At 36.8% G+C, this 13009-nt stretch overlaps 1 protein-coding gene across 1 annotated transcript in view; it reads right to left on the bottom strand.

Annotated features, from left to right (window-relative positions):
• LOC150110175 (uncharacterized) overlaps positions 1-13009 on the bottom strand; it is a 525668-nt gene that overhangs the window by 374972 nt on the left and 137687 nt on the right. Inside the window, exon 7 of the mRNA XM_090391921.1 lies at positions 11577-11761. Coding sequence (XP_090248047.1) covers positions 11577-11761 — 185 coding nt within the window. The remainder of the gene's footprint in view (positions 1-11576; positions 11762-13009) is intronic.

The following is a 13009-nucleotide window of genomic DNA, read 5'->3' as shown; positions in this document are numbered from 1 at the left end:
AAAAAACTTCCAACAACCTTTCTTACTAATAGGTTTACCAAATCACATGATAAGATAATTAATAATCATCGAGTTTCCTTGTCATCTGCCTCTCATCAAAATAGTGACACAGATGTTGTGGTTCCATTGGCATACAAATGTCCTTCTGTCCTCTCAACAAGATATCTCCTTTTCTAGGATCACCTAAAGATAAATCTGCCTTTAGCCTACCCCGGATGGTATCAAATTCCTTGCAGTGTGGATTATCGTATTTTGGCCAAACAGGTAGATCTGCAGCTGTGCATCATGATGAATATCTAGACTATGTTAAGTTCCACAAGCCAGAGCAACTGGAGCTCAAGGAGCATGCTATAGACACCAGACACCAAGTTCTTCGGAAGAAAATTAAGGTAATAATCCTTAATTTAATTAAGGATTATTACCTTATTAAAGTAATTTACTCCATAAAGGTAATAATCTCATGGAACATTTATACAAAGAGAGTTGTGAGATCTTAGTACATTGACTGAATCTAAATAGAAATGAAAGACTTAAATTATTCCTCTTATGGGAAATAGTTCTTCACAAATTCCATAATTAACTTACATTTAAATATTTCTTTTATTTATTATTAAATCTTGTTAAAGTTATTTTTACTAGAACCTTAATATAATTAGACCATGATGCTCTACATCAGTGCTTCCCAAACTTCTGGATGTCAGGGCCCCCACTGGAAAAATTAAAATATTTCACGCCCCCCCCACCTCGAAAAAAAATTGTAATATAGACATATATTATAATAATATTTAGTGTATTTATATTCAATGCAAAACATACACAGCAAATATCGCAAAAATCAAATGCAAATATTACATTTTTAGCATCTTACATACACATTTGACATGGCACATTATCTCATATTTTTATATAGATAGATATATTGTTATTGTACATTTGCAGTACAAGCACATGAAACATAAAACGATTAGTAATAAAGAAAGAATTAAAAACATAAAAAAAGTTTAATAACAATTTAACGTGATGGATGTGTTTCAATACTGCTACAGAAAAAGTCAATATCAGGTGAAATATTTGAAACTGCAATTCTTTGATTTCTGCTTTGAAATGAAACTTATATGAATAAGCATATATTTACTAATATTCATTAAGCACCGAAATATGCAGGAAGCAAAATTTGTGATTTTTTTTCCAATAAAATATAAAAAACAACAAAAAAGAAATAATAAAAAATAAATATGTTTCTTTTAAGATAAAAAAATCAACTTAGTCTTAAAACATTTTCAATTTGTTTTCATTATTTCACAGCCTCTCTCAACAAAACCTACGGCCCCCAAGGGGGCCGTGTCCCACAGTTCGGGAAGCGCTGCTCTGCTTCATGTATGTGCAGTTCATGCATGTCATTTTTGAATATACTGCTTTCTGTTCTTATTGTTTATTTTGAAAGTCATAATAAAATTGCCTTATATGCAGTGGCGGCCCATACATAAGCGACCAGCACACCCCAAGGAAAAAATGAAATTTTGTTTGTGTTTATAAATAATAACAATGCTTATAACATTATATAAATGCAATACAACATGTTAAAGGTTACAGCTTATGTTTTGGCATTGAGTGAATAGTTAATAATTGGAATTGTTAGATTAACGCTTTAAATTACGAAACAAATGCACTGCGATCTAATGCCGATATTTGTTTGCGCTTGTCTTTGCACGTTACGTCATTCCCACGCTGCTCAAATGGAAGTGTATCTTTAGTACGCTTACACGCCTTATTTCTGTGAGATATGAAACATTTATTATTGGTGTGTGTGTTCGTGGTGAACTATTTTTTGTAATAAATCTTATTTTATTTTGTTAAAATAATATATAATTATTTATTTATTATAGATAAAAGGATGAATTATGACAGCTCAATTGTTTATATCCCGGCCTTCCAATTCCCTAAGTTTCATTGATGGAGGAATTGGAAGGCTGGGATATCATTAGTGCATGGGAAATTATGAAAGAATATTTGTTAGCAGCAATGGTAAGTTGTATACCATGAGTGAACAAGAGGACACAATTTGGAGTAAAGTGGATGACAAACAATAATAAACAGGAATTGCATGCAAAAAAGAGGCTATGGAAGAGATATAAGGAGACAGGTGAAGAGAAGATGCATGAAGAGTATAAGACACAGGCCAGAAGAGTAACTAGTATGGTAAGGAAGACGAAACTGGAATATGAGAGGAGATTGGCCCTAAGATACAAAGAAAATCCTAGGGAATTTTTTAGATATTATTATTATTATTATTATTATTGTTCCGGGAAACTCCAAGGAGTCGACAGACTCATCGAGGGAGGCCCTAACATCATGTCAAGAACAACTATTCAACATTCACACAGTATCTATCATACCTTGCCTTGAACTCATTCACAGTCGTAGCACCCACAACAGACTCTGGAAGCTTATTCCACTCATTTACCACTCTCCAAGTAAATAACCTAGCTCTAACACCCTTGTCAACCACGCTCTTGCCCAGCTTCCATGCATGGCCCCTAGTCCTCCCACCACCAGTCATATTTTCAAAAATATCTTCTGGATCAATCTTATAAAAACCCTTCAGTAATTTGAATGTCTCAATCATATCACCCCTCCTTCGCCTATCGTCCAATTTCTGCAACCCACAAATCTTCAACCTATTCTCATAAGGTTCATTCCACAGACCTGCTATCATCTTGGTCACTCGTCTCTGGACCCTCTCCACTTCCTCCCCATCACGAAGAAACCCTGGTGCCCATAGCTGGGCACAGAAGTCCAGATGGGGTCTTATCAAGGCTCGATACAGAGGAACAACAACTTGTTCGTCTCTGCATGTTAAAGTATTTTTCAGAAGCCAAGTGATTTGGTGAGCTGTTTTAGTTACTTTTGCAATGTAACCCTAAACTTCAACTCCCTATCCACCAACACTCCCAAATCCCTGGCCTCATCAATCTCCTGGAGTATGATTCCACCAATGCGATATACTGCTGCTATTCTTTTCACCCCAAAGTGCATAACCTTACACTTTGCCACATTAAATTCACATCCATTTTTCCTAGCCCAGTCCTCCAAACTATCCAAATCATCCTGTAAAATTTTGACATCTTGTGCACTCACAATTGCTCTACCCAACTTTGCATCATCAGCAAACAAGTGAACACTTCCTCTCAGATTCTTTCCAATATCATTGATGAACAAATTGAAAAGCAGTGGTCCAAGAACAGAGCCCTGTGGCACTCCACTAGTCACAAGACGTCTTTTAGACTCCACTCCTGAATAAACCACTCTTTGATATCTCTCCTTCAACCACCCTCTTATCCATCTCACCAACCCTATATCTATACCCATCTGCTCCAGTTTACTGATTAGGGTTCCATGTGGTATCCTATCAAAGGCCTTGGCAAGGTCCAGTAGTATCACTGTAAACCCATTACCCCTATCCAGTTCAGCCGTCACTGTGTTATAAAACGTGAGCAAGTTACTGAGGCATGATCTACCCTTCACAAAACCATGTTGTCCCCCATACAATATCCCATTTTCATCTATCCAATCCTGTATTCTTTTCTTGACTAATTTCTCTAAGACCTTGACAATGATTCCTGATATGCTAATCGGTCGGTAATTTACAACAACAGTCTTGGAACCACCTTTATGCAATGGAACTATTTTCCCCTCTTTCCACCCGCTCGGGACTAACCCAGACCCGAGACTCAAATTAAACAAAATGGTCAAGGGTACTGACAATTCTTTAGCTGCTTCTCGTACAACACGAGCTGGTATACCATCCAATCCCACATATGTATTGACATTGAGGTTATGCAATAGACTACTCACCTCCACTTCATTAACCACAATTCCCGTATAATCTACTGGTTTATTCGTTTCTGCAATGTCACCACCTGGATGATATACTTTTGCAAAGTGCTCACTCAGTAACTCAACTATCTCAACTGATTCAGTTACCTCCCTACCATCAGCATTCTTTAAAATCAATCTGCCATGTACATTTTTCCTTTTACTTGCTACATATCTAAAAAACTGTTTAGGATTCTCTTTAGCCTGCATGGCCAATGTTCTTTCGTAATCCTTTTTTGCTTTTCTTACCACACTCGTCACCCTTCTGGCCTGCGCTTTATACCGTTCATGTGCCTGCCGGTCACCCTTCTCCTTAAATTCCCTCCATAGTTGTTTCTTTTTTTGCAACTCAAGCTTAATGGTGTTATTCATCCATTTAATCCCTACTTGATTTATTATTCGGACTCTAGGTATACAGTCAGCCATTGCTTCATGCAAGCACTTCTTAACTACCTCCCATGCACTATCAACTTCTAGTCCTTGCAGTTGTACATGCCATGGCACTGAACCAATCAAACTCCTAAGCATGTCATACTTTCCAGCCCGATAATTCCACATGCACCCTGTCTTAATTGAAAATTCCACACCTTTAGCCACCTCCCAAGTTAAGACCCTATGATCACTCTCACCGATTGGTGGCAATGTGGTCATATTTGTTACAGCCAAATCCTCAGATGTAATTACTAGGTCAAGCACTCTCTGACCCCTAGTATTTTCCATTACATGCTGTCGCAGATAGTTATCCCTTAATAACCGCATAAAATCCAGTTCCTTCCTCCCGTTTGTCCTCTCCTCACTCCAATCAATGCGACCATAGTTGAAATCTCCCATAATAATCACCCTCCTTCCACCCATTTCTTCTATTTGCTTGTGCATACTGTCACCACCATCTTTTCCATCACCTGGTCTATAGCAGCACCCAATTGTATATTTAGTTCTGCTAGCCACAATCTCACACCAAATGGCCTCAAATGTGCTCTTTTCTCTATCCTGCAATTCAACTTCTATTCTCCTTGGCTGGAGCTCATCAGCTATCATCAACAATACTCCTCCCCCCCCCCATTTTATTCTCTCTGTCATTCCTGAACACACTATACCCATCACATTCAATCCCACTAGTTATATCATCTACAGTCAGCCATGTTTCACTAATACATATAACCTGTGGTCTGGAAGTGCCAACCATGGCCAAAAACTCTTCCTTCTTGTTCCTAATACTCCTAGTATTAGTGTACATGAATTTATGACCCCCATTAGCCCCAACCCTACCTTGATGCCTTATATTAACTATCCCACTCAGATTTGTTGTCCTTATTTGCTCTGGCATATTATATTCATTCTTATATTCAACTGCCTCCATAAGGACTGTATCTCTACCCCCCCCCCTAACAAATCTAGTTTCCCTGAATTTGCACATCCACTACATTCAGCAACACTTTCTCAAGTCTTCTTACACCGTATCCATTCAAATGCAAGCCATTCATCTTATATAGATCCTTTCGCCCATCAAACTCACTCCACACATCCATAAATTCCACACCACTCGTCATACATAACCCATGCATAAAGTCATTCGCAATTATAGCCCTCCTTTTAAACATTTCACTGTCATACCGCGGCAAAAGACTCATCATTCTAACTCTCTCACTCTTTTCTTTTGCTACCTCAAACAATTCATTCAGGTCTTCTATCATTTCCATTTTATCTCCTTTCAAATCATTCGTACCTGCCACAAAAATCATTTCTTTCACCCTTTCCTTTTGCTCTCTAATAGACGCAGTTACGTCCTTTATGGTCGCACCAGGTTGGTACGATTTTGTCAAATCCTCTACTAACACACCTCGTACTAACGAGTCTCCATACAGCACTCTATCCTTCATTTTGTTCATTTTCACATTCATACGTCTATTTTTCCTGTCATACCTTTTATTATTGGTTGGTTCATTCAGTCTACTTTTGTTCATGCACTCTAGCTGCTGTTTTGCTCTTTCTATCGCACTATTCAACAACGCGATCTCATTCAATGCATCTATCTCATCTTTTTTGTTCTCTGAGAAACCATTTATACTATCATTCACACTTTCTACATTCACACTCTCACAATTTTCATGTACAACCTTGCCGTTTCTTGTCATATCCCTATTTCCTTCATTCTGAAGGTTGACAAAAATATCACACTCACGATCCGAAATACACTTCAATTCCTCATTCTCCCTACATTTTCTACACACATTTAATCCTTTATTATCATCTAACCACACTCCGACCGCACTCCGCAAAGCGTACATTTCACAGCTAGTACACTGACTCATTTCTTTTATGCTACCGTTCTTTGATAACGATGGCGAAACTTCATTACTGGCCGCCATTTTCCTTCGCACAGGTGCCATCCTTATTTGCAACGTGTTTTGTCAAATTATACGTTATAACACACCAAAAATAGACGCACTAAAATACGCAAGGCAAACAAAACTAAACTACACAATATTAAGTAATTTGTATCGATAACTGAAAATAATACTTATCTTATCTGGAGCTTGCACGAACACTACACATTACGAATTCATCTAGCGGCGACTTCCCGACATAGATTATGTTATAGAACACTTTAGTACACTAACCACGCTAATAAAGCTCCAATAATATACCAAAATTACACACTTAAGTCCATTAAATTGAATCCAAAACACCAATAAATCAACAAAAATCAAACAAAAATATGTGGCCAGTAGGAGGAGAAATGATTGTGGAAGAAATTGTGGAATAAAAATGGGAATAGTGTGACTGATGCAGAGGACATAGTGGAATTGTTCAATGAACACTTTTTTGGGGTACTTTATCCTGGAGGAGTCAGTTTTAATGCTAGACGGATTGGGCAGGTTCGAGGTTTAGAGGTACAGGAGGAGTGTGTGTTTCAGATACTAAATACTCTGTCTACTGGATGTCAGTAAAGCTGTGGGACTGGATGGTATTTCACCATGAGTTTTGAGAGAATGTGCTAGGAAAATGACAATGCCTTTGACCTGGCTTTTCAATGAAAGTCTGGCTGCGGAAAGGTATCCATGGAATGGAAGAAAGGTAAGACAGTGCCATTGCATAAGGGCGGTAGCAGACTGGAGGTGTCTAATTATAGGCCAGTCTGTGTGTCATCAGTAGTTAGTAAGATCTTGGAGAAAGTAGTGAAAGACTGTATACAGCATTGGGCAGATGAGGGCAATGTTATCTGTGAGAGTCAACATGGATTTGTGAAGGGGCGCTCTTCTTTAGCAATATGCTAGTCTTTTATGATAAAGTTACAAGAGCATTAGATGAGGGAAAGGCATATACTGCCATTTTCTTAGACTTAGCGAAGGCATTTGACAGGGTGCCATATGATAAGCTGACATTCAAGTTGCAGCACATGGGTCTGGATGTCAGATTTGTCAACTGGATTCAGGATTGGCTATCTGATAGGTATCAGAGAGTTGTGTATGGTGGAGCAATATCAAGGAAGCAGAGGGTTACAGGTGGGGTCCCACAGGGCTCAGTACTGGAACCTATATTGCTTAACCTTTATATCAATGACATTGTCAGTGGATTGCACGGGGATATTCAGTTGTTTGCAGATGATGCGAAGCTGGGAAGGATTATTAGTAATAGTGCAGATGCAGCAGCCCTGGAAGAGGATTTGAATAAGCTAGATAGATGGGCAAATGAATGGGGTGTCGGTTTAATGCAGCAAAATGTAAGGTCTTGAGGTTTGGGAAAGATCGATGGGACACTGCATACTCTATGGGAGGAGTTATACTGGAGGAAGTAGGGGAGACAAGAGATCTGGGGTTGATGATTGTAGCAACCTGAAATTTAGGGGACATATTGCAAACATGGTGAAGGTAACACAGAGGATTTCTGCAATAATGAGAAGGACGCTGACCTGCAGAGAAAAAAAACAGTTATCAATCCGTTGTATAAGACTCTGATCAGACCACACTTAGACTATTGTTCTCAGATTTGGTCCCCAGGATTTGGGGAATAAATTACCTGTGGAAAGGGTAGAGAGGCAGATAACAAAGATGGTTTCAGGACTGTACAATGATAGTTATGAGGATCAGCTGCAGGAATGTGGACTTCAAAGTTTGGTGATATGATTGAGACTTTTAAACTGTTGAGAAGTGGTTCCAGGATTGACACTGGGGAGTTCTTTTGCTTGGTTGAACAGCGGGAAGAAGTGATAACAAGAGGCCATCCCTGGAGGTTACGAAAGGAATCTGTGAGCAAGAGAGTTTCTTTGCATGGAGGGTGGTTGAACCATGAAATGCACTGCCTGATGGAGTGGTGAGGGCGAGATCGGTCAATGAGTTTAAGGAGTGGTATGATAGACTGTGTTTCTTAGGGAGGACCTTCCCTTGATGAGTCTTGATAGACTTTGTGTTTCTTAGGACTTAGGAAGGACCTCCCACGATGAGTCTTTTGACTCCATGGAGGCCTGAATAATAATAACACTGGCCAACAACAAAAAATTTTCTTTCTGCTGATTATGATCTGACACTTGTTTTTTACTAATTTTGGTGCGCTGATTTCAAATATCAAACCCATTTTTCTCTATCACATCAGTTTTTCCTCTATGGCATTTTATTTTTGCTAATTTGTAAGTTTTTGATAGTTTTAAGGAGGCAGTACTATTTAGAGGATCAAAAAAAATTGATTTTTTAATATTATTTTCCAAAAGTATGTACTTTTAAAAATCTGTTCCTAACTTTTTATCAAGAAATTCGAAAAATTCCCAAAGATATAGCCTATTATTCAAAGTGGTGCGCAGATCGGAATCGGAGCGCTCACTGCTCTTGCTTGTTAGTAAACGAATAAATGCGTAAGAACCTGCAACGGCACATACTGGCGCTTTGAATGTGAAAGAGGCTGATAACCGACCTAATACATTTAGGTGATGAAAAGTAGGCAATGACAACTGCCTAAAACAAATGAATGCTATATGCGTTATAGCAGACAAAGAACGATCGAAATCAGTCAATCATTAATCGATTGTGAAAGTATGATGAGCGCTTATAACGTTTCAATAAAGTCTCTGGTTTTTTTTGTCTTGTTAATTGCATGTTAGTTGGCAGTGAAGAAAATACATCGTCTACTACTCGAAAATGTGTCAATAGTGTAGATTCCTTCTGCTACATTTGTGGCAGAAGGAATCTACACTATTGACACATTTTTGACACATTCCCAGTCAAAGGACAAATATCACTGATTTTGTTAAGAAAGTGTACTTTGCATACTTTGACATAAAACTTGCAAATCAGCACAATTCATGGGCTCCAAATAAAGTGTGTAAGTCATGTGTAGAAAATTTACGACAGTGGAGCAAGGGAAAACGCCAAAAATTAGCTTTTGGCATTCCAATGATTTGGTGTGAACCAAAAAATCACATAGATGATTGCTATTTTTGTTTAGTTCAGACTGCTGGTTATAATAAGAGGAATAAGAAGAAAACTGTGTATCCAAATCTCGACTCAGCAATTTGGCCAGTTGCTCATTCCAATGAAATAGCTGTGCCAATTTATAAAGGACTTCGTTTATTTGAGAACGCGCATGATCCGGATATGCCAGATGTTCTTGAGGAGCAAGACCCCGATGTTGATTTAGACAATGAAAATTTACTTTCTAGTTCTGGACGGCAACGTTTTACTCAAGCGGAATTGAATGACATAGTAAGAGATTTGGGCCTATCAAAGGAATCATCGGAATTGTTAGCTTCAAGATTAAATGAAAAAAACTTACTGGAGTAAGATACGAAGATAATTTTTTATCGTAGCAGGGAAAGTAATCTTGTACAATATTTTAAACACGAGAGTGGGTTTGTTTACTGCTGACAATGTGTCAGGTTTACTAACTGAAACGAGTATTGTACAATATCATCCAAATGAGTGGCGTTTATTTATCAACAGTTCAAGCAGAAGTCTCAAGTGTGTCTTACTACACAATGGGAATGTATATGGCTCAATTCCTATTGACTATTCAGTCCACTTAAAGGAAACATATGAGGACATTAAAAAGTTTCTGAAGTTATTAAAATATACAGACCATAACTGGATCATCTGTGTGGATCTTAAAATGGTGAACTTTTTACTTGGCTTTCAAAGAGGATATACAAAGTTTCTGTGTTTTCTATGCTTCTGGGATAGTCGAGCTAGAAACCAACACTGGAGTCAGAAACATTGGCCTCTTAGAATATCCTTAAATGTTGGAGAACAGAATGTTATAAATCAACCTTTAATCGACAGAGAAAAAATCATTTTTCCACCTCTACACATCAAACTAGGTCTTATGAAGCAGTATGTTAAAGCTTTAGATTTACAAGGTGACTGTTTCCAATACATGTGAAAAATTTCCACGACTTAGTTATGAAAAAATTAAAGCCGGTGTATTTGATGGACTGCAAATTAGAACTTTAATGAGAGACCCAAATTTCATCAACTCTATGAATGAAATTGAGAAAGAGGCCTGGACTTCATTTACGATGGTTGCCAATAATTTTCTTGGAAACAAAAAAGCGTGCAATTACAAAGATCTAGCGGAAACGATGCTTGAAAATTTCCAGCACCTAGGTTGCAACATGAGCATAAAGCTTCATTTCCTATACAGTCGTCTTGACAGATTTCCCGAGAATTTAGGTGCTGTAAGCGATGAACAAGGCGAAAGATTTCATCAAGACTTAAAAACTATGGAAGATTAGTACCAAGGAAGATGGGATTCTCACATGATGGCCGACTACTGTTGGAGTATTCAAAGGGATTGCCAAAACAGAACACACAGCAGAAATTACTACAAACAAAAATTTATTCCCTGAAACTCATGTGTAAGTAAAATTGTTATTTTTTTATAAATATTCTTGTAATTTTTAATGAATATTGTTAAGTAGTTATGTATCTAATTATCGGCCTCTCTTGCATTCAAAGCGCCAGTACGTGCCGTTGCAGGTTCTTACGCATTTATTCGTTTACTAACAAGCGAGAGCGGTGAGTGCTCCGATTCTGACCTGCGCACCGCTTTGAATAATAGGCTATATCTTCAGGAATTTTTTGAATTTCTTGATAAAAAGTTAGGAACTGATTTTTAAAAGTACATACTTTCAGAAAATAATATTAAAAAATCGATTTTTTTGATCCTCTAAATAGTACTGCCTCCTTAAAACTATCAAAAACTTACAAATTAGCAAAAAGAAAATGCCATAGAGGAAAAACCTGATGTGATAGAGAAAAATGGGTTTGATATTTGAAATCAGCGCCCTCAAATTAGTAAAAAACAAGTCTCATATAAAAGAGCAAAAATTGTGTTGGACCGTGTAATAATAATAATAATGAAACAAATGCACTGCGATCTAACGCCGATATTCGTTTGCGCTTGTCCTTGCTATTGATACGAAACTTTTATTATTGGTGTTTGTTCGTGGTGAGAATGAAATATTTTTAATAAAGCAATTTTTAATATGTAAATTTATTTATTAATAAATTCATTACTGATTAGAAAAAAAAGATTTTTTTTTTCTATATGCAGCACCCCCACTTAAAATTTTCACTGGCTGCCACTGCTTACTTGTGCCCTTAATGCTAGTGACAATTTTATACCTAATAAAAATATATATGTAAGGTAAATCCGATTTTTGTTGTTTCTTAATTATTATGTCATCAAGCTTAATAAATAATAAAACTTACTTTGTAACACCAGCAGCATCTGCAAACAGAGTTTTATTAATTAAATCTCTCAATTTTTTCACTAACTTCGATAACATGTCAACACGAGTCCTAAGAGGAGCTTGTAGCTCATGAAACTGAGAGAGATCTAATTTAGTTACTATTGCATCTGCTATTCTTTGTAGTGTTTCTTTCCATGACTGATCCTATACGGAGAGAGAACACAAATTTATTTAAAAACCAAAATTTTTTTTTTTAAATTTACATCATTATGAGAATAGTTATTAAGCAACAATTCAAAATAATAAATTAGTCAATAAGTAATAAATTAGTTACAATATAATTCTTCAGCATGGGAAAAATAAAATGCTCACTTCATCTTTAGCATTTATTTCATAATCAGCAATTTTATTTTTCAACACAAAATATATAAATTTTCCTCCATACATATACTAAAGAATACTATCTAAGAAACAAGATATTATATCTGATGGAATACATAGCTTCATCTTTTCTTTTTCAGACTTTCTGCCATCCTTCCATGTTCGTGTATATATTAAAGATAAAGTAAATAAACAAATGCATATATAAAAAGCCATACTTTTTATTTACTGTTTTATGTACACTTAATACAAAATGTCTTGAATTTAACAGGGTGGATGCTTCTCAAAGTGAAGAGTGACTGATCTGACAGCTTGGTGAGAGGATGACAGACCACAGGTGGGAATGTGACAGGTATGAGAGGAAGGGCCAAAGGTGGAGGAGGGGGGAGGATCTTAGTAAGACAAATTAAATGATCAGGAAAAAACGCACTCTAATATCAAGCAATGCAAAGTAATGTGGAGAACTGTTTAAATACATCTCTGATATATGGGAGGTGACATAGTTGACAACTTCTTGGGATATGGACAATCAAGAAACTCCATAACTGTTCAAAACTGTTGACAAATGATTCAGTGAGACTATCAGACAAGAAGTTGATTTGATTAACTGTATTTTTCTTGTTTTTTAAGTAATTCACAGTGAGTAATTTATATCAATTCATAAAAGTTATGGAAACAACTACTGTGTTAGAGTAAAACTTCAGATAAATATAAACCAAAATAAAAACTTGACGTTTTGACCGTCACATTAAGGTCCTCACCTGGAGTATACACATATATACAAAGAAACAAGCTGCACTACAATTTACTACAATTGGTATCTAGTCAACTGTTAAAACTAATCGCCTGACCTCTGGTGGGAAAAAAAAAAAAAATTCTGATCACTGTGTAACTATGAAGGAAAGGATAGGTTATATTAACTTCGAATGCTTAATGAGGTTTGACTTGCATAAGTAATTTGCTATGGTAGAAGAAAGAATACTACCTATGATGGAGTGCCATCTATTTGTTAGTACATTTGTTCTAATTTGTGAAACGCTGAGATTTTTTTTCCCTTTAAAAAGGAGATTA

This window comes from Typopeltis vanoorti, chromosome 1 (assembly GCF_054136105.1).
Source record: "Typopeltis vanoorti isolate ZY-2024b chromosome 1, IOZ_Tvanoo_1.0, whole genome shotgun sequence".
NCBI classification, from domain to species: domain Eukaryota; kingdom Metazoa; phylum Arthropoda; class Arachnida; order Uropygi; family Thelyphonidae; genus Typopeltis; species Typopeltis vanoorti.
This window is presented reverse-complemented; position numbering and strand designations above follow the sequence as displayed.